Source organism: Lycium barbarum, chromosome 1 (assembly GCF_019175385.1).
Source record: "Lycium barbarum isolate Lr01 chromosome 1, ASM1917538v2, whole genome shotgun sequence".
Classification (NCBI taxonomy): domain Eukaryota; kingdom Viridiplantae; phylum Streptophyta; class Magnoliopsida; order Solanales; family Solanaceae; genus Lycium; species Lycium barbarum.
In genome coordinates, this window is record NC_083337.1 from 3,785,338 (window position 1) to 3,806,106 (window position 20,769).

General features: G+C 33.4%; 3 protein-coding genes and 1 non-coding gene across 5 annotated transcripts; 1 reads left to right on the plus strand and 3 right to left on the minus strand.

Annotated features, from left to right (window-relative positions):
* Nucleotides 1-2,912: 2,912 nt before the first annotated feature.
* Nucleotides 2,913-4,752, minus strand: LOC132603161 (uncharacterized). Its single transcript, XM_060316387.1, has 3 exons — nucleotides 4,459-4,752; nucleotides 4,238-4,322; nucleotides 2,913-3,333 (listed from the first exon to the last, which is right to left on the minus strand). Exons 1-3 carry the CDS (start codon nucleotides 4,747-4,749, stop codon nucleotides 3,059-3,061), a joined length of 651 nt encoding a protein of 216 aa, XP_060172370.1. The 5' UTR covers nucleotides 4,750-4,752; the 3' UTR covers nucleotides 2,913-3,058.
* Nucleotides 4,753-9,392: 4,640 nt separating this feature from the next.
* On the minus strand, nucleotides 9,393-11,396 carry LOC132603792 (heavy metal-associated isoprenylated plant protein 47-like). Its single transcript, XM_060317375.1, has 3 exons — nucleotides 11,315-11,396; nucleotides 10,869-11,040; nucleotides 9,393-10,059 (listed from the first exon to the last, which is right to left on the minus strand). The coding sequence occupies exons 1-3, from the start codon at nucleotides 11,318-11,320 to the stop codon at nucleotides 9,827-9,829; spliced, it is 411 nt and encodes a 136-aa protein (XP_060173358.1). The 5' UTR covers nucleotides 11,321-11,396; the 3' UTR covers nucleotides 9,393-9,826.
* A 2,727-nt stretch (nucleotides 11,397-14,123) lies between these two features.
* On the plus strand, nucleotides 14,124-18,540 carry LOC132629546 (GDSL esterase/lipase At4g10955-like). Of its 2 annotated transcripts, none has more exons than XM_060345092.1 (2): nucleotides 14,124-14,549; nucleotides 17,285-18,540. In XM_060345092.1, exons 1-2 carry the CDS (start codon nucleotides 14,374-14,376, stop codon nucleotides 18,282-18,284), a joined length of 1,176 nt encoding a protein of 391 aa, XP_060201075.1. In that variant the 5' UTR covers nucleotides 14,124-14,373; the 3' UTR covers nucleotides 18,285-18,540. The 2 variants fall into 2 exon arrangements, with proteins under 2 accessions (XP_060201075.1, XP_060201076.1); XM_060345093.1 differs by lacking the exon at nucleotides 14,124-14,549 and adding an exon at nucleotides 14,948-15,211.
* Nucleotides 18,541-18,978: 438 nt separating this feature from the next.
* TRNAR-ACG (transfer RNA arginine (anticodon ACG)) lies at nucleotides 18,979-19,051 on the minus strand. Its single transcript has one exon. It is a non-coding gene; the product is annotated as a tRNA-Arg (tRNA).
* Between the last annotated feature and the right edge of the window lie 1,718 nt (nucleotides 19,052-20,769).

The window sequence follows — 20,769 nt, forward strand, 5'->3', positions numbered from 1 at the left end:
AATTTGGCATGAACACTTTATTTGGATATTCATCTTTGTAAGAAGAAGAAGTAGCTCAATTATGGGTTGGAAGCTAAAACTTCAAAACAATCAAATCAATTATTTTGAAACCGAACTAGAAAAACGATCCAATGCAAACTTTGTTGAATTAATTAGATTTAGAACAGTAATTTTTTGAATTTAAAAATCAAAAACTTAAATAGAAAATTTCATATCCAATCTAAACTACCTAAACGTCCTTCCCTAGATGCATCCAACTATCACGGAGAGATCGATATCCAAGTTAAGAGTTCATGAATCATATATTAGTTTACACACAAATAAGATAAAAGCTTATTATTGTTAAATATACAATTAGTTTTTAGTGCACGTTCTGTTTTATGTCAATGATTAATGGGCATGAAAAAATCCGTCATATGCCTAAATCAAGGCTGCATTTGTTCCATGCAGTGGCTTACTGGCTTTAACTTTGTCAAAAGTCGTACTCAAGTTATCTTACTATCATAAATAGTGGCGAAGTCAGAATTTAACTAAAGAGTTCAAAATATGAAAAAGTAAACACACGAAGAAGATAAAGGGAGTTCAACGTCTACTATATATATAAAAAATAATTTTAACCGTGTATAAACAGTGTCATTTTCCGCCAAAAGGGTTTTGGATGAACCCCCTTGGTCCTTCCTCTTTCGGCCCTGAACATAAATATTAAATTCCAATAAATAACAACACAAAAGAATAAAAAAATATACTAAATGCAAACATTAATAACAATAACTATGTTTTAATCCAAGCAAATCAGGGTTCCTATATAAATCCTCATTGTTCATATTGTTCAATTTATGTCTATCTTCATTTAATATTATTGAAAAGAATGGTTTCTTTGGAACAGAAATGTTCTGTACATTTTCAAATGTTCTCTACATTGTCTACGTACTATCAGAAATGTCTTAGACAAGACTAAATAGACTCCTAAGTAATATCACTTATGTAGTTTCTAAATATCTAATACGTACCTAAAGAGCATAATATAATATTGAACTTCTATATTTTAGTTTAATCATTGATTGGACCAATAAAAAGGGTTATAATCGGCAAAAGAAATGAGAAATAAAGAATTAGAAATGGAATGAAATTGTTTACTCAGCTTGTTGCAGACTTATCACAAATAAAAGGAGGACATTTGTTAGAAATGGAACCAAATAGTGTCACCCGCTTACAATTTTATTGAAAATATTTGTTAGCAGCTACCAAGACCACTATTCAACATATCTGGAGAGAGGCAAATTAATGTGCGATCTTTTGACGAACGAAGGACACAACCATGAAGAAAATTTGTTAATCTGGGAAGTTATGCTCAAGTAAATGAAGTTTCTTCTCTTGACAGATTTAAGTCATATAACTTATGAAAAGTAAAGATATCTACATTTTTTCCAATATAAAGAAATTGATAGGGGGAAGTAAATGGCCTTTCCAAATCAATGGAAGAAGCAAAAATGCAAATCTCTTAAAATTCACAAAATTACACAGAACTTGTTTTGGTTTCATCACCCGATATCAATCAACAAATTAAATAGTAATGGTTGCTGGTGTGTTTTTAAAGCAATGATCTGCCGTCTGTTGTCTAAAGACACTTATATTTGGACTTTATGTTGTATTTCTTTTACACTGCCCCTTTAAATTGCCATCCTAGTATGTTGTTTTTCTCACTCAAATAAAGACTTAAAGAATTTATTGATAGGAAGAGCAGGTAAGAAGTGTGGAGAACTTCAAGAGAAGCTACAGCCAGGGCTACTAAATTTCATGACTACATCCGGCAGGATTTTTAACGAGAGAATTTAACATCAACTATATTATATACATAAAAAGAGTTAACTTTATATATGTAGTGTGTTTCCGGCAAAAGGGATTCTGATAAACTCCTTTTGTCCTCCTAGCTTCGCCTTGCATCCAAGTATAATTTTTTCAAATTAGAATATCTCTTTTAATGACAATATACTTGTTTCCATTTCATCTCCTTTTGTTTGGATTTTGTAGGGCTAAAGCTAGGGGATATGAAGAGTGTTGTTTGCAGTTGACGATGAAATGTTCTGCCTGGCTCCCTGGATGCCATCTAAGAAGAGCAGTGTCAAAATTGATACTCTTTCTAGTTGGCATCTGAGGAGTCAGGCAGACTCATTGTTAAGTTGTTCCATATTGGTCGTGAGATATGAATTTGATCTCCTTATATGAATTTGATAATTCTCATTTAGTTAGCTTTTAGGTTTGAGTTAGGCATAACCGCATAAGGTCAATTTCTTGACATGGTATCAGAGTTAGACCTATTTCAATTCTTGGTTTACCTAATATTGAGCTCCCATATATTGTCAACGCACCAGTTGACAACTCTAGGCATGCGGGGAAGGGGAATGTAAAGTTGCACATTTATTTTGTGGTGAATTAACAGAATGATGGCGAAACTATTTTGGAAGGTTGCATCCTTTTTTCCCTTTGGTAAATTATAGAGTTTTAGTTTTATTCACTTAGAATGTAAAACTAATTTATAGACTCGTGTTACTTAATTAAGAGCCAATGGCAAATGTGTCTTTAAGTAAGTATGAAACTATGAATTGGTAACCTAAATTATTTAGCCTTGATTTGGTACATTCAGGAATTACGTACAGGCTGCTCTAGCTAGCTTAATATTGTCCAGAATTTTTTACCATAATACAGGAACAGGTTCATCTCCAATGTATTTTTTCTTCTTCAACATTTTTTTATATAACAAAGCTCTCTTTGATACTTCTTTTATAGAAAATAAAGATGCAACTTGAACTTAATGAGTTTTTATTTAAATAATACGTCAAACAGTTCTTTTTCTTGTCTTGAGAAATGCATAGTTCGAGTTGGATTTTAAACAACAAACAACTCTAGATTCAAAGAGATGGTGTTTAACTTGTTAGAGACATTAAATTACACTAAGCGTGCGTGTATCCACACCATTCCATATGAAATTTGAAAATTACATGATACACAATTACAGAAATAGCAATAGCGCCTAAGTCTATTGTGCATTTTTTAACATTCACATAATAGAGCAGCCCTGTTGATATGAATCTCTAACTTCATAAACAGGATATTGAGGGACTACATAATGAGACTGGTAATTATAAGGTTGCCACTGCACCATTAAATCTTGGCTCTTATTTTTGTCACCAACAGCAACAGGGCCAAATGTGACAATCTCAGCCAGGCCAAGTTTTTTTCTAAGCAAATTGGTCAGTACCACTGCATCAATCTGCTCACCCACAACTTCTAATTGGTTATTTTCTTGTCCTTGTATGGCTGCTGATTCTACCCCTAAAGGAAAATTCAAGAAGATTAACATCAGAAGAAAAAAATATGCGGATTCAAGTGTTGAATTTTATGGAATTGAGTTCAAATTCTACCTCAATTTATTTAACTTACTGGGTTCAACCATTCAACATATACTACTTGTACTTATTTATTGAACTTTTTAACGTATATATAAAACTTGAGCTAAAACTGCTAAGTTCGAATGAACTCAAAACTCAAATGCTACATCCGCCTCTATCAACATCATGAGTTCTGAACACAACATCCACCCAAGGCAGGCAGACAAGTTTATTATTACTGGTGGAAGTCTATCTCAAACACAAATATTGTGAGTTCAATTTTTACCTGTCTCTTTTTCTCTTCCTAGATCCCAAATACTCTTCCCCATTTTCATTTTATGTGATATATCTTTCGTTTTAGTCATTTCCAAGAAGTATGATGTCTTTTCGTTTTCGGAAACCATATAAATTTAGCATTTTTCGTAAAATCCTTGAAGACTTAACTTGTTAGCACAAGCATGTATAAATTAGTATGTACATTATTCCATAAGGAGAGGGAGAAAATGAAAAGACACGCAAAACTCTCACCGCCATTTAATTAAAGAATAACTTTGGTTTATATGTTTAAAGTCTTCTTTAATTTTTAAATTCTATGTCCAGTCAAATGCCTTCTGTAAGAAATATTTTCCTTGAATCCTTTCATTACTTGAATTAATTTATATACAAAATAGGAGAATAATAATCTAACAGATTACACAATATACAAAATATGCTAACCTAAAATAGTAGACCACAAAATATTCTAATTAATATTTACATAATCTATCACCTTCAAATAAAAATGAGACTGAAGTTGCCAAAATTCCAGAAAAAAAAAAAAAAAAGAGAAGAGAGAGAGAGACAAGCACCTGGCTGAGAAACCGCAATCTTGAAGGCCTTGGAACGAGATTTATGATCATTCCCATTCATGGATAATTGAATAACCACCTTTTGCTGCATAACTCAGAAAAAAAAACATTAATTATGTATTAGAAACTAAAACAAAGAGTTAGTAAATATTAGTAGTAAACAATTATACATATAAGCAAAGAGTCCAGGAACCTTTTTTTTTAAATACAGAGGTACATACCTTCATATTAATGGATAATTGCTTTGTAAAAGAGAGACCACTTAATGTGTTTATAACTTTTTTGAAATGTTGTGAACTTTCCAATGCCAACGAATTAGATTTTCTAATTTCCAGGTACTTATAGACGGCCATGTTGTCCACAAGGAAATTCAGTGATTTACTCCTGTACACATAATTATCAGGGTGAACATTTATTCGGTCCAATAAGGTCAACAAGAACTGCAAAGCAATCACCAAGTAAAGAAAGAGTCTTTGCAGTACTAGGTTAGAAAAAGAAGAAAGGGTCAACATGCCAACTTTAAGAATCTTCACGGGAGAGCTTCTTACTTCTATTAACATAGATAGTGAAACTACCAAAGGATGTGGTGTAGTGGATGAGACTGCTCTTTCCTTAAATAAAGGTCTCGAATTCGAGCTTTGCGTATGGAAAAATCTTTGGTAGTGAGCGCTTCCTCCAATGAGCCCTACGCTGCGCAAATCTAAATTTAGTATATGAAAAAATACTTAATAGGGAGCGCTTCCCCCGAATGAGTCCTACACAGAGAAAATTTGAATTTAGTCTTGCTCCAATGCGGATACCGATCATCAGGTGGGAAACAAAAAAGACACAGATAGTTTGGAGTCGGTTTCGGTCATAATATTTTGAAAATCACTCTCCAAGCACCACTATTGGTACCAAACGGAACTTAGAACGTTGGTAATATTTATGTATTACTATACCTAATTGTTTATAAATCAAAATTTTGCACTTTTTTCTTTAGAGTTTGAAGCAATTCTAATATGTTATCTTTATATTTAATATGTTTAAAATTATATTATTATTTTGAAAATGTTAAAAGTCTTATACTTATGGAACATAAGTCTAATTAGTTTAACCATCCGGTTTTCAGTATCTATTTAGGGGGTGGGGGTGGGTTGATTAGTCCAAATTTGTGTTCCATATAATATCCCGAAACCTTTAATTAAAGGTGGAGAGATCAATCAATCTCATCATATCAATTGATTGTTTTTTGGGAAAAGGTGCAAATATGCTCCTCAAATTTGCAATTTAGAGCAAATATATCCCTCTTTAAAAAAATGACACATGTATACCCCTGCCGTTACACTAATGGGGTAAATATACCCTTTTCAATGACGGAAATTTTTTAAATCAAATAATTTAGCTTTTCTTTTTTTTATTAAAAAAGGCCACATGGCTTAAAAAAATTAGGTCTACTTGTGTTTTTAAAGCCACGTGGTAATTTTTTCTGGTGGGTCGGGTCTCGTTCGTTTAAAAAAATGGGTCATTTTTTTTAAAGCCACAAAGATATTATTTTAAATGAACCAAAAAACCCACTAGAAAAAAGTCACACGGCTTTAAAAAAAAAATCTACTAAAAAAATGGGTAAACTTATTTTTTAAAAAGTCATGTGACATTTTTTTAATTAAAAATAAGTTAAATGATTTTTTTTAAAAAAAATTCCATCAGCGAAAATAGTATATCTGCACCATTTGTGTAACGGCAGAGATATACACGCACAATTTTTTTAGCGAGACATATATCTGCTCTAAATCACAAAATTAAAGGATATATTTATATAACGGCAAATACATATGTGCACCTTTTTTTAGCGAGACATATATCTTTTCTAAATCACAAAGTTTGCCGTTGTTTTACATGAAAAGTCTCGTAAGTCAAAGAGTGTATGTCCTGTGTCGTACTAGTTAGGACATAGAAATGTCAAAAGTCCGACATTCCAGAGAAACATTCAGTGGCGTTAGAATCGGTCAAACTTTTAATACAGACCATATCAGTTTGCTAGTTGAATTTCCACAGAAACAAAGTGCTAAACTTTTTTCTGACTTGTACACAATCAAATCACTTAAAAGATAATTGCTATTTAATATGATTGATTGCATATATAGCTTATAATCCATGATTTAAGTTTAGAGGATACGGAGTGGAACAAAAATCTGAATTTGTACAACTTATCCTCTTCAACTATTATCTCAAGTCCCAACCATGAAAATATTTCTTTTCCTTGGCCTAAGATTAAGCTTTTACTCCCTTCATCTCAAATTATCTGTCGCGGTTACTAAAAATAGTTGTCTCTAATTATTTATCCTTTTAGAGGTTCAAAACACAATTAATTATTTTTTTCCCATTTTACCCTAGAGTAAACATTAAATGAAGAAATATTATAACTTAGACATAAACAAGGGTAAAAGTAGTCAAATACCCCTTCTAATTAACATTTAAGGGGACATGTATAACAAAAAAACGATTGATAATTTGAGACGGAGGGAGTATTACTCAAAATATTTCATTTGTTTTAATTGATTATTTGGTCAATTCAACTCTATCACTTTCGTTGAACCAACACAAGACTGTGAATTGAGATATGTATGAGAGCTTGAAATCTAAAGAGAGAGAATTCCAACTTTTAAGGCCCTACATTCCCATCGCAGTCGTTCTAGTCCTTTGCGCAAAGATAATACTCCCTCCCGATAAAAAAAAGAGTCCATATATCCTTTTTTTCTTGACTAAAAAAAAAATTCATTTAGCAAATCAAGAAAGAATTAACTTTGTTTTTCCATATTTGCCCCTATTAAGCGTTATATGATCAAATCCCAATACCTATTTAATTAGGGGTAGTTTAGTCAAATTACCTATTTTTGTCTACAAGTTAGTATTTTCTTAAGGGGTGTGCAAATGGCTAAGTGGACTCTTTTTTTGATCCGGAGAGAGTAAAAGGACAACCCGGTGCACTAAGCTCCCGCTATGCGCGGGATCCGGAGAGAGTATCAAATTAAAATAAAGTATAAAAGTTAAAGCCAACTAAATCAACGCCTATTTATTTATGGCTCTATTGGCCCGAACTTCAAATCTTTTGTACCCCAAACAATCGAACATTCTACTGCTGGATCTTCTGCTACTTATGTTGATATTGCTCAAAGTTCAATATTCAAGAGCCCCATCTGGCACACATCACCAAACAAAGAAGTAGTGGTAGGGATCTCTATGACTCTTAACTTCCCAAAATTGAAGAGGGGGCATTTCATAATTGTCATAGACCAATGGTACTATGATATATCGGATTAACATTGGGATTAAAAAAAAACTGCATATTCAACTAAGTGAAAAAGTGAAACCCTATTTGCTGCGAATCTACTAGTTCAAGCGCTCAAATCTATTCCACCACGAACAACCGAATATACTACTGTAGGATCTTCCGCTATTTTTATTATTATTGCTCAAAGTTCAATATTCTTGAGACCTATTAAGCACAACATCACCAAACAAAGTAGTAGTAGGGATCTCTAAGTTCCCAAAATTGGTACTATTATCTATAGGATCAATATCAGAATTAAAATAAATTGCAAAAGCAACTAAGTTGAGGCTTCTTATTTATTGTGAATCTATTGGTCCAGATGCTTGAATTTATTTCACCACGAACAAATGAATGTACTACTGTAGGATATTCCGTTGCTTTTGTTTTTATTGGTCAAAGTTCAATTTTCTTGAGCCCATGAAGCACAAATCACCAAACAGAGAAGTAATAGGGATCTCTAACTTCCCAAAATTGAATAGGAGGTATTTCATAATTGCCATGGATGAATGGTACTATTATATATTGGATCAATATCAGGATTAAAATAAATTGTAAAAGCAACTAAGTCAATGCTTCTTATTTATTGTGAATTTACTGGTCCAGATGCTTGAATCTATTTCACCACGAACAAACGAATATAATACTATAGGATATTCCGTTGCCTTTGTTGCTATTGGTCAAAGTTCAATTTTCTTGAGCCTGTTAAGCACAAATCACCAAACAAAGAAGTAGTAGGGATCTCTAACTTCCTAAAATTGAGTAGTCGGTATTTCATAATTGTCATAGACCAATGGGCTATTATATATCAGATCAATACCAAGATTAAAATAAATTGCAAAAGCAATTAAGTCAATGCTTCTTATTTATTGTGAATCTACTATTCCGGATGCTTGAGTCTAGACGAACAAACGAATATATTACTATAGGATATTCCGTTGCCTTTTTTGTTATTGGCTAAAGTTCAATTTTCTTGAGCCCATTAAGCATGAATCACCAAACAGAGAAGTAGTAGGGATCTCTAACTTCCCTAAATTGAATAGGTGGTATTTCATAATTGCCATAGACCAATGGTACTATTATATATCAGATTAATATCAGAATTAAAATAAATTGCAAAAGCAACTAAGTCAATGCTTCTTACTTATTATGAATCTACTAGTCCAGATGGTTGAATCTGTTTCATCACGAACAACCGAATATACTACCGTAGAATATTCCATTGCTTTTGTTGATATTAGTCAAAGTTCAATTTTCTTGAGCTCATTAAGCACAAATCACCAAACAGAGAAGTAGTAGGGATCTCTAACTTCCCAAAATTGAAGAGGGGGTATTTCATAATTGCCATAGACCAATGATACTATTGTAAATCGGATTAATATCGAAATTAAAATGTTAAGGTTGCCTCAAATTTCTTACTGTTTATTCTGCCCCGTTAAGTCAACATATTCCAGTCCGGTCCAAGTGTTTCATGCTCCAGTTCTTTATTTAAGGCTTGATCAGCTCTTCTTGGCACTTGCATAATTTTAGGACAGTTAAGGAGATCATGGTGAAGATTGTGCAGCTTACTGGCCAACTGTTTTTCTAAAAGTGGAGCCTATTTTTCAGGGGCATTTTCTTTTATGCTTATATACTTTTTCTACTGCTTGGAAGTAGAAATATAGTAGGAATATACTGAGGTTTCTTTTTGTCCTATTTCCTGCATTTTCAAGTTCTTGAGGACTTGACTGTACTCAACCTTCTATATAGTGAATTTTGCTCGTCGTTGCCCTTGATTTTTTTCCCGACTTGGGTTTTTCCACGTTAAATGTCTGTGTCATCTATTGCATTTTCAGATTTCTTTCTCGATTATTTACATCTGTCTTGTTTTGATAAATGCGAGTTCCTAACATAAAATTAATTGCAAAAGCAATTAAGTTCAATGCTTCTTATTTGTTGTGGATCTACTGATAACGCTTGAATCCAGTGGCGGACCTAGTAAGAGCCCAGAGGGTTCGGAATCCCGAATCCCCTTCGGCGAAAAATTGCATTGTATATACAAGGTGATTTTTTTGTTTTTGTATATATAGTAGACGTTGAACCCCTTAGCTTCTTCATTTATGGCTTCTTTATATTTTTGAACCCTCTTGGCATAAATCCTGGCTCCGCCACTGCTTGAATCTATATTTACCACAAATAACTGAAAATACTATTGCATAATCTTCCGCTACTTTTGTTATTATTGCCCAAAGTTCAGTATTCTTGAACCCCCATTAAGCAAATCACCAAAGAGAGTAGTACTAGGGATCTTTAACTTCCCAAAATTGAAGAGAGGGTATTTGATAATTGCCATAGACCCATGATACTATAGGGTTTTTTTCTTCTTTCTTCTTATCCACTGGGCCAACACTCACAACATCAGCAACGCCCACTTTCTTCCTTAGTATAGTGACCAACTCTGCTGCATCAATTCCCTCACCAATCACCATTAGCTCATTCTTTTCCTCCCCTTCTATAGCTACTTTCTCTACCCCTGCAAAATGTTAATCATACAAAAAGTTAGTCTATAGTAATTACTAGTAGTAGGGATCGTTTTTTTAATAATCATTTGGTATTCAGAATTCATTAGCTCGATTAATATAGATTTTTGTTGTGTAGGTCATAAAGAAGGAAGCGGTCCCGATTAGGAGTTTCTCTATTTTCATGGCTCCAACTCGAAACCTCTGATTAAAGGTAGAAGTACCTTATCCGTCCCACCACACGCCTTAACAGATGGCGTTTTATCTGATTCTTTCTTTCGTACCAATTTGTGTACAAACTTTGTTGATATGTAATATGTCTCTTTAATTAGTGGCGGAATCAAGAATTTATGTTAGATTGGTTAAAAAAAATACTAATTATAAATGAGATTCAAATTTTTGAACTACCTTTACCAGTATTCTGGAATATTTCCTCATATCAACAGGATTTATTAATAGTTTACACATTGAAAGAATTCTAGTATTAACCTTTTCTACACTATAATTTTCAGCCGAAAGAGATTCAATTGACTAAACACAAAATTTAAGAACGTAAAAGAAGACTTTATCTTGTAGTTTTAAGTTAAAGGTGTATATAACATATCAAAAATAGCCTTTGAATCATGTGGGTTTAAACAAGTCATGTCATTCCTATAAAGGAGAGTGCCATTAAGGGCAAAATAAAAATATTGAAATTTAAAAATAATTAAGCAAGTACTAATAATTTTGCTTTACTTTTCTTTTCATGTTGACAAAACTTTGCCTAAAGGAGACATTCTATAATTAGTAAGGCTTATGAATCAGAAGACAATATTATTATTACCTGGTATTTTTGCTGCAATTGACAACAGCTTGCTCTGATTTTTGGAGATAGAACATTGGGATTTGTACCCCCAACATTTTACAAAGTACTTTAACTTCACAAAATCCACAACAAACTTCTTCAGTGTGGGAGGAGGGTTTCCAGTAATACACACCCTAATGACAATTTTTTTCTGCATTAATACCACTAAAAAGAAATCAGCAAAATTAATTAGAAATGAGTTTATTGCACATTTGTTTGATGCTACCAAAAAATTATACAGTCAAACCTCTATATGACAGCGTCATTTGTTCCATTTTTTAAACCAAATATTGTTATAAAAAACATATAATATAACATAACATGAAGTAGCTTTCAAAAGAAAAAGAAAAAAAAAACTTAACTGTTACAATGAAATGTTATTATAAAAGATGGTTATTATAGAAAGGTTTGAATGTTATACGTACCGTCATTATTCTTCTTCAATGGATAGGATGGACCAATCTATGATAATAATATTCTTAAAACTTCATGTTTTGGAGATTGTGATTACAATTTTGAGTGACCTTCTTGTAGTTTTTATATTCTAAAATCATGTGGAAAAATCTATTACTGTTGTCACAACAATTACATCAAAGAAGAAAGGTCACCATCCAAGAGCAAGCTTAACGTATCATCGAGGGCGGAGCTAGGTAGCTTTCGAGGGGTTCATTCGAATCCTTTCGGTGAAAAATTACGCTGTATATATAAGGTTAAGAATATTTTTTCATGTATATATAGTAGATGTTGAACCACCTTGGCTTCTTCGTGTATTTGCTTCATATATTTGAACCCCTAGGCAAAAATTCTGGCTCCGCCACTGCATAGCATAAGGGTTAAATGTGATCATCTTAAGTAAATGAATTAAGTTATTAGAGATCTCATACTTTTATTTACTTAATGTCTTTAATATGGCCCTTTATGCGAGAGCCTGATTATTTTTCTTGAGTTTAAGCATGTGAATATTCTTTTCTTGATAATGGGTGACAGTGGAACTTGAACTTAGGATCTCTTCACCGCTCTCAAGGACGGAGCTACAGCTCTTCATACGGAGTCGGCAGAATCCAATAGTTGTCCTTTCCTATTTTTTTGGTTTACAACCGATATTCCCGATTAATTTGGATTAGCACCATGTAAGACTATTCAGAGGAAAAACACTCTCTATCAGAATTTTTTTCATTCGCAATGCTCGAATCCAAATTTTTTAGTAAGGTGAATGAATCTTATTCACCCAATATCCTCATCATACCCCTTGATGGTAGTTCTATTTATCCATGACTTGAATAGTCGAAGAACGTAAACTGAGGGTTCTCTATTTATTTGGACCGGTTCAGACGTTTGACTCAAATATATTTGTATGTTTGTGGATATTTACTAAAACAAATTTTCATATATAATGTATATAACTCTGTATAGTTCTCTCATTTGTTGCTTCTGAAGGCTATTTTCTTCAGAATTAAATCCTTAAACTACGTACAAACTTGTTGATTTAATTGCTGAATTGGCATTGGAAAATGATGCAGATTCCACAACCAACTTAGAAGATTTCAAAGTCCAATTTTTTCTGTTCTTGTATGATTTTGTGGATACAAAAAACAATAATTTAATTCTAGGAAAATGGACGTAAAACACTATAATGACTCTTTTTTGGCCTACACATTACAAAGAGAGTGAAGTCACTCTTCATCCCACTTAACACTGCAAGAAGTTTTTAGATGAAAATGTTATAGTTCAGGGAGATATTAACATCAATACCTCATAGTTTAAATAATTAAATTACAAAATGTGAGTAATTTAAGGGGGGTTTTAGGTATTAAAACTCTTTATGAAATGGTTATTCATCTTGCGATTTTTCCTAGAAGAAACACTAAATTAAGTTTTGTCACTTCAAAATCACAAATCTAGTCAGAAAATTGATTAAATCTAACCAAAAAGCCAAGTAGGCATTCCAAATCAGCTAAAATGCAAAGGGGCCTTTCCAAGTCAGCAACTATAGCCAAATATTTACTCACTTAACAACCTGATGCACATAAAATACCTTACGTTAAATTTTATTAGGAATTTATAGTAAACCGGTAAACGAATGACCTGTGTTTACAAATACATTTATTTTGCTTAACTATAATCATATGTATTTTCACTTCAATAATTCAGTTAACTATGAAAATTGATATGATTTTGTGTAAATATTCTATGCAAATAAGTTTGACCAACACTCGACATTGCTCAATCATTTCAGCTTTCAATATGGCCAATAAAAGAAAAGAAAAATTAACTTAAATAACTACCGACTCAAAAAAATAGTCGATAAATATATAATATATGTTTAATTACTGTGTATTTTTATATACTCCCTCCTCCATTTTTACTTGTCCAGTTTGAAAAATCAAGAGATAATTTAATTTACTGTTTCATACCTATTTTACCCTTATTATTAATTATTGAGTTGGAAATTTCAAAGAATTATTAATGTTTGCACAACTTTTATAGTGTGTTTGATTGATTTCAATCATTAAATTACTAACAACAACAACAACCCAGTGTAATCCCACAAAGTGGGGTCAGGGGAAAATAAGATGTACGCAGACCTTACCTCAACCTTTGTGGGGTAGAGAGCCTGTTTCCGATAAACCCTCGACTCAAAAAGAAACATAGTCAATGTAGGATTGTAAGAAAAATAGAACAATAAAATATCAAGATAGAAAATAAATGGAGTAACACATTGCAATACACAGATAAGACAACCATTAAATGACTAAGTAATAATTAAGGATCATATAATAAAATTGTCATTCTATTTATGGATTCTTTAGGGGCTTGCCAAATTAATACATGACAAGTAAAAATGAAGTATTAATTAGCGCATATAAATATTTTTAATGGATATATCTAATGTGTAACTTCCCCAATAAAGGGATAATTTCAATTATATACAACTCAGTATAAAATATTACATTCATGTAGCTATATTTTTAATTTACATCCGCATAGCCAGCTTACAACATTATACAAAATTATAAACTTACTGTAGATAACGTATAAACCTTATATAAAAGTATATAATAATGTGTAAAAAGGCTATTTCGGGTAAATATTTTCACCAAATAGACATAGAGTATTATTTTCCCAATAAAATATTTAGTGACCCTTTGAAACAGAGAGGGAATCCAAAGATATGAAAAATATGACCGTTAGAAACACCTTAAAACAAAAGCCAGACATAATTCAAATTTTACCATTAATAATCATTACTACTATCTAATCCAAGAATTGGATTCCTCATTAATGTCAACAAAATCCAATACCATGTAGTACAAATCAAAAAAGGAAAAGAAAAAAAAAAAAAGGCAAACACACTTCACTTCTTCATCCTCAAAACTTCCATTTTTTTCAGGTGAAAAAAAAAGGGCTATTAATTTAAAGTTCAATTTTTTTTTCGCTTAGACTCGTTACCTTGTTCGATTGAAGAAGTGGGGTTGTTTTATAAATGGCGAAAAGGGGTTCGGATGAGATGAAAAATGAATTAATGGGAGCTGAAGGAGAGATAAAAATGGAGAATTTAAAAGAGGGTGATGTTGTTGAATCTCATCCTTATGCATTTCATGTATCTGGTCCAAGAAATGTTGCTTCTCCAAATTGGAGAGATCTTATTAATTCCAGTTGGTTAGTGTTTTATTCTATCTCTATGTTTATTTTCTTGATTTGCTTTCAAAGTTTCAAGCTTTAATTAGTCCTGTAGCTGATCATATAGAATTTGCTTGTTTCAGTGCTTGTGGATTTTGAATTTGAGACCCTTTCTTGATTTCAAATTTCATTATTTTTAAGGTTTAACTGAAATCTACCGGAAACAGCCTCCCGACCTCACAAAGGTAGGGGTAAGGTCTGCGTACACCCTACCCTCCCCAGACTCCACTTGTATGAATACACTGGGTATGTTGTAGTGTGCTTTTTTCAGTGTTTGGGGATTTTGAACAGTGGATTTGAAGCCCCTTGCTTGATTTCATACTTCATTGTTTTATTAGGTTTTGATTTGGTTCATCTTGTGGTTTAACTGAACTAACTAAAGCTAATTCTAGTTGGTTGGTGTTCATCTTCTCAATTTGCTTTCAAAGTTTCAAGATTTAATCCTGTAGCTTATCATATAGACTATAGAGTGTGTTTATTTGGGAGGAGATGAGAAATGAAATGGTGGCAGCTAAAGAAGAGACAAAAATGGAAACTTTTAAAGAGGGTGATGTTGTTGAATCTCATCCTTATGCATTTCATGTATCTGGTCCAAGAAATGTTGCTTCTCCAAATTGGAGAGATCTTATTAATTCTAGTTGGTTAGTGTTTTATTCTATCTCTATGTTTATTTTCTTGATTTGATTTTAAAGTTTCAAGCTTAGTTTTGTAGCTGATGATTGAGTGTGTGTTTTTCAGTGTTTGGGGATTTTGAATAGTGGATTTGAGACCCTTTTCTTGATTTTAGATTTAATTGTGTGTTTTAGGTTTTGATTTGGTTCATCTTGTGGTTTAACTGAACTGATTCATGGCTTAGGCTCCCAGTTGAAGGATAGTTCAATTTTCAGATAGGATAACATTTTAGGGGTCGTTTGGTTACTGGAGATTAGGATAATAATCTCCGTATAAAATTTGGTATTAGATTTATCCCATGTTTGGTTATTGGTAATGTATTTGCTAAAATCGGTATAAATTTATAATATTGTATTACAATCCCAGGATATCCTTGTTCCTAACCAAACTAACCCTTGAGGTATTAGAATTGAAGTTAGTTGGTGTTGCTCAGCCAAGTCTCCTGTTATCTCTGAAATTATAGACAGTGAGCAATCTTTTTTTTTCGTCTAGCTGACCACTATTTCTCCTGACCTACAATCTTTTAGAATTCATGCATACATCGCGAAAAAGAAAATCGATACAGGTGATACTATCAGCTGAGATTTGTTTTAGTCATGTTAGTACGTTTTCTTTAGATCCGAAATTCTCAATTTGCTTTCAAAGTTTCAAAGCTTTAGCCCTGTAGCTGATCATAGAGTTCTTGTTTCAGTGTTTGTATGCTTGTTTCAGTGCTTGGGGATTTCAAAAAATAAGCATGGAAAATGGTGTTCTCCCCTCTCTCCACTAGCTAACTAACACCTCTTTCCAACTACTTAATTAGGGCAGGTTAAGTTTTGATAGGATAACACTTTAAGGTATTAAAATTTCTCCATCAGCTTATCTAGGGTCTAAATTCTATCACATCTGTAGACTGTAGGAGGGTGCTTAAATCTGTTGTTTTGGCTTTAGACCTCTAGGTGATTTTTCATTGCAAAAGTTTTGACTATCTCAAACCTTTGGAGGAGAATGTTTTTTTTTGATAAGGTAATAATTTTATTAACAGTTGGGGGAAAAAGACCCCGTATACAAAGCCGTATACCAAAAACAGAGAACCTACATCAAAACATGATTCTCAAAAAAGGAGACCCAATTTTCTATACAAACAGGGGTCTCATGGGAACACCAAAAGCAAACTAGAAACAAGAGACTATTTTGCAGCTTTACAATATCTAGTTCCACCCCTTCGAGTGATATTGTTGAATTCCACTTTGGTTTCCTTCAAGTTTTAGTCATGACATGTTGAGTGAAATAGGTCTTTTGGGGTAAATCGACAGCAAATCTGACTGATTCTTTAGTAGATGCATTGATAAAAGACCCAATAAGTTCCATCAAATTGTCATTTTGAGATTGCAAAACTTTTGTGGGAGTTCAAGCCAATGAGTGTAGCTAATACTTTCTACTATTCTATCTATAGCCTAAGGAGGTAGAAGTTAACTTCTTCAGGATACAAATCTTGCCATGGTGATTATTTTTGTGAAACTGAATATATAAATGTGAATAAGAAATCAACCTGCTTATGGCACTCCTTATGGTAATAAACATGATATTACCTAAGTCGCTACCAACATGTGAAATCACTCTGCATTAGTTTTATCACTTGCTCAATTGGTAATTTTTCTTGGTGTTCTTTGTTTTTTCCATGTAATTTCAAGAACCTTGTTTATGTTATTTATACTTTAATGCCTCACTCATAGTTGAAGGGGAGCGAGGGGGTGTGGTGGTGGGGTGGGGGATTGGTTGAGGTCATATTATGATGTTGATGTATGCCTTTTTGTTTATTTCAGTATTTCACTGGTGTCTTGATATTGATATATGTTAACTCAATCACTGGAAAATCTTGTTTTTGGGCTAAAATTTCCATTGTTTAGTGTCAAGAATGAGGAAGACTCACTGGTTTTTCCTTAAGTTAGTTGAGTCATCCCTTTTCATTCTCAATGTGCAACTACCATCAACTTATAAGTCTTTTCTTCTGTATTGTTAGACATTGACTTTGATGCTAAATACGTAATTCAAATTGACAGGAAGGATGCTAACTACAAAAGAACTGTCATGGCCTGCTTTGTCCAAGTAGTTTACCTTCTCGAAATCGACAGACAAGAAAACAGGACAGAAGAAAATGCGCTTGCTCCAAAATGGTTAATACCTTTCAAGTACAAGTTAGTTGAGACTTTAAACGACGAAAGAGATGGATCTATTTTCGGTGCAATCTTAGAATGGGACAGATCAGCAGCATTATCAGATTTCATATTCATCAGACCTAGTGGTGCGCCAAGGGCTGTCGTGGCCTTAAGAGGAACGCTTCTCAAAAGCCAAACGATGAGAAGGGATATCGAAGACGATCTCCGTTTCCTAGCTTGGGAAAGTCTGAAAGGTTCTGTGAGATTCAGTGCAGCCCTCAATTCTCTAAAATCAGTTGCCACAAAGTATGGCAGCAACAATGTATGTATTGTAGGCCATTCACTTGGAGCTGGATTTGCTCTCCAAGTGGGAAAAGCTTTAGCGAAAGAAGGGGTACATGTAGAGGCACATTTATTCAATCCGCCCTCAGTATCACTTGCTATGAGCTTAAGAAACATAGGCGAAAAAGCTGGATTCGCGTGGAAAAGGCTAAAATCAATGATCCCTTCGAAAACGGATGATCAAACGAGCTACGAGGAAAATGCACCACCTTTTCGGATAGGTCTAAAGCAATGGGTGCCTCATTTGTACATTAACAATAGTGATTATATATGTTGCTCTTATACTGATCAAGAAAATAATGGTGTACAAGACAACAATGAGGCCGATAAGGAGAATGCAAAACCAAGAAATAACGGTCAACAAGTTGCTGCTGGTGCAAAGCTTTTCTTGTCATCTAATAAAGGGAAACAGAAGTTTCTTGAGGCACATGGATTGGAGCAATGGTGGTCTGATAATTTGGAACTCCAAATGGCTATTAGTAACAGCAAACTTATTAGTCAGCAGTTGAAATCCTTGTACACTCTTCCTGCTTCTCAACTAACACAAGCGAAGCGCCAATGAATGGAATTGCTGGGACTTCTCATCATCGAGTGCGTGTTGGATCCTTCAAAAGTAGTGCATTTCTGGAAGACCCGACACTGTGTGGGGCGCAAGTTTGGAGAGTCCGGGCAGTATAGTCATCCATCCCCTAAATAACTCATTTTCACTCCCATTGTTTCCCAACTCACCATGTTTGTGTTCATTTTTTCTGTACAAGATTATGGATTGTTTATGCAGTGACTAATAATGATGAGATTGTTATACATGAATTTACTTACTTTAAAAGCGCATTTTTTATTAATACATGCATTCTTATTCCACACTGTATTCCGCATAAAATAATTCATAGGAGCATATCTCAATGCATGTATAATTTAATACTGTCAACCAAACGGCGATTATTCCTTTTTTCTTATATTATCTTATGCGAGATTTTGTGCTTGAATTAATGATTCCAAACCATCTACTAAACACCCCTAAGAATTTATATTTTGAAATCTTATATAAATGAGGAGCCATAAGAACCACAATTTATGGAATTTAGTTTATGATTAGCTAGATTTTGTAAGAGCACAATCTGTTTAGTCTCTTTAATCATAAAAATCATAATCTTCCTTCTCTCAACCAGGGATTGGGTTAAAGTTTGTCCAAATAAAACAAATAACAAGCTCAAGAGAAAATTCAAGTGACCGTTGCAAACAAGAAAAAAATTGACCGACTCTGCTGGGGATCGAACCCAGAATCTCTGGTTTCGTAGACCAGCGCCTTATCCATTGGGCCACAGAGTCCTTGTTGATATGCTGACGAACAATATTATAAAAATTATAGTGACATCTAAATAAATCAATGACTTGCAAGAATGACCTCTAAAAGTTGAAGTCTTGAACTTCTGGCCCTACTTCACATAATTTTTGTAAAATGATCTCCGCTTAAGAAAAATTTACTAAGCAAAATTTGTTTTTCAGTCATGCCTCGTAACTTTTGTTTTGTGGTGATAAGGATATTTATTAAAGTATACTAAGAGTCATTACAAATTGGGACTAGACTAGGAAAAATAGTTCCTAATCTGTTCTTTTCCTAAATAGAAACAACAAAAAGTAGGTGAAGCAGGACAAGTCATTAAGCTCCCAAAAACAACTAGATTACTTCCATTCTTGCCATAAGATCACCAATTCCATTAGCCTCTATAAAGACGCGCTGCAATGGCGGATCACCATCTACTCAATAGGTAGGCAAAACTAATGTATGTGCACATTGCAACTAAAACTTGTGTCCAATAGGCAATAAAAGTTTTGCTAAATGACTAAATGGATTTTTTAAAGTTGAGCTCACTAAGATAAGGGTAATCCGGTGCACTAAGCTTCCGCTATGCGCGGGGTCAGGAAAACGGCCGATAATTTTTAAATTACAAAAATGTTGATTTAGAAGCAAAATCTACCACATATTAATAAATAGAATAGTTGCATCTTCTATATACAAAACTATCCATCAATCTTATAAACTCTACAACTTATTACAATTTTTCTGTTTATTTATGAGAGACAGAGAATGAAAAGGTAATAAAGATTACAAGAACCATGTACAACTTTATAGCTTGATTTGAACAATCTTGATCATGCACAGGAGACTTTTTTAGCCTCTCATGGATTCATACAAAAGATATAAGGATCTAAAATTACAGTGGTGGATCTAACAATGGGTTCGTGGTGAGTTGACATTGAGCTCTATAACAATTATATATGGAGTTAGATCTCAACTCAGAACTCACAACGTCGAAATTATGCCACTGTAATGCTAGTATTACAAAATATTGGACGAATAAGAATCATAATTATCACAGATAGAGATTTGTTCTTGATGATGATGATGATGATGATTAGAACATGATTCTATCTCCAATAGCCATGATTCCATTTTCCTATATTCTGCTGAAAAGTCCATTTCTTGGCATGGTATGGAACTATCCAACACTGTAATCGGTGATTTTTGGATGAAAGGTTCATGTGTAGTAAAAGATGGTGGTGTACCCCCTTCCAATGAATCTACGGATAATTCTTGGCTAATACTTTCTTGATGAGACTTTGTCAGTGAATACACTTGCCCCTCGTCGGTCGTGTCAGAATTTTCAAAGGGGTACATAATATCCTGGATGGAATTATCCAACACGGTCACCGATGATTTTTGAACAGAGGGCTCATGTGCAGTAAAAGATGACAACATATTTCCTTTCCATGAATCAACAGACAGTTCTTGGTTGATACTTTCTTGATGTGACTCTGACAGAAAATAGACTTGTCCCTTTTTGATCGTATCAGAATTTGGAAAGGGGTTCATAGTGTTCTGGATGGAACTATCTAACACTGTAACAGACGATTTATGGATTGAAGGCTCATGCACAATAAAAGATGACGATATACCTCCTTCTGATGAATCTACTGACAATTCTTGGTTGATACTTTCTTGACGTGATTTTGTCAGAAAATACACTTGTCCCTCATTGATCGTG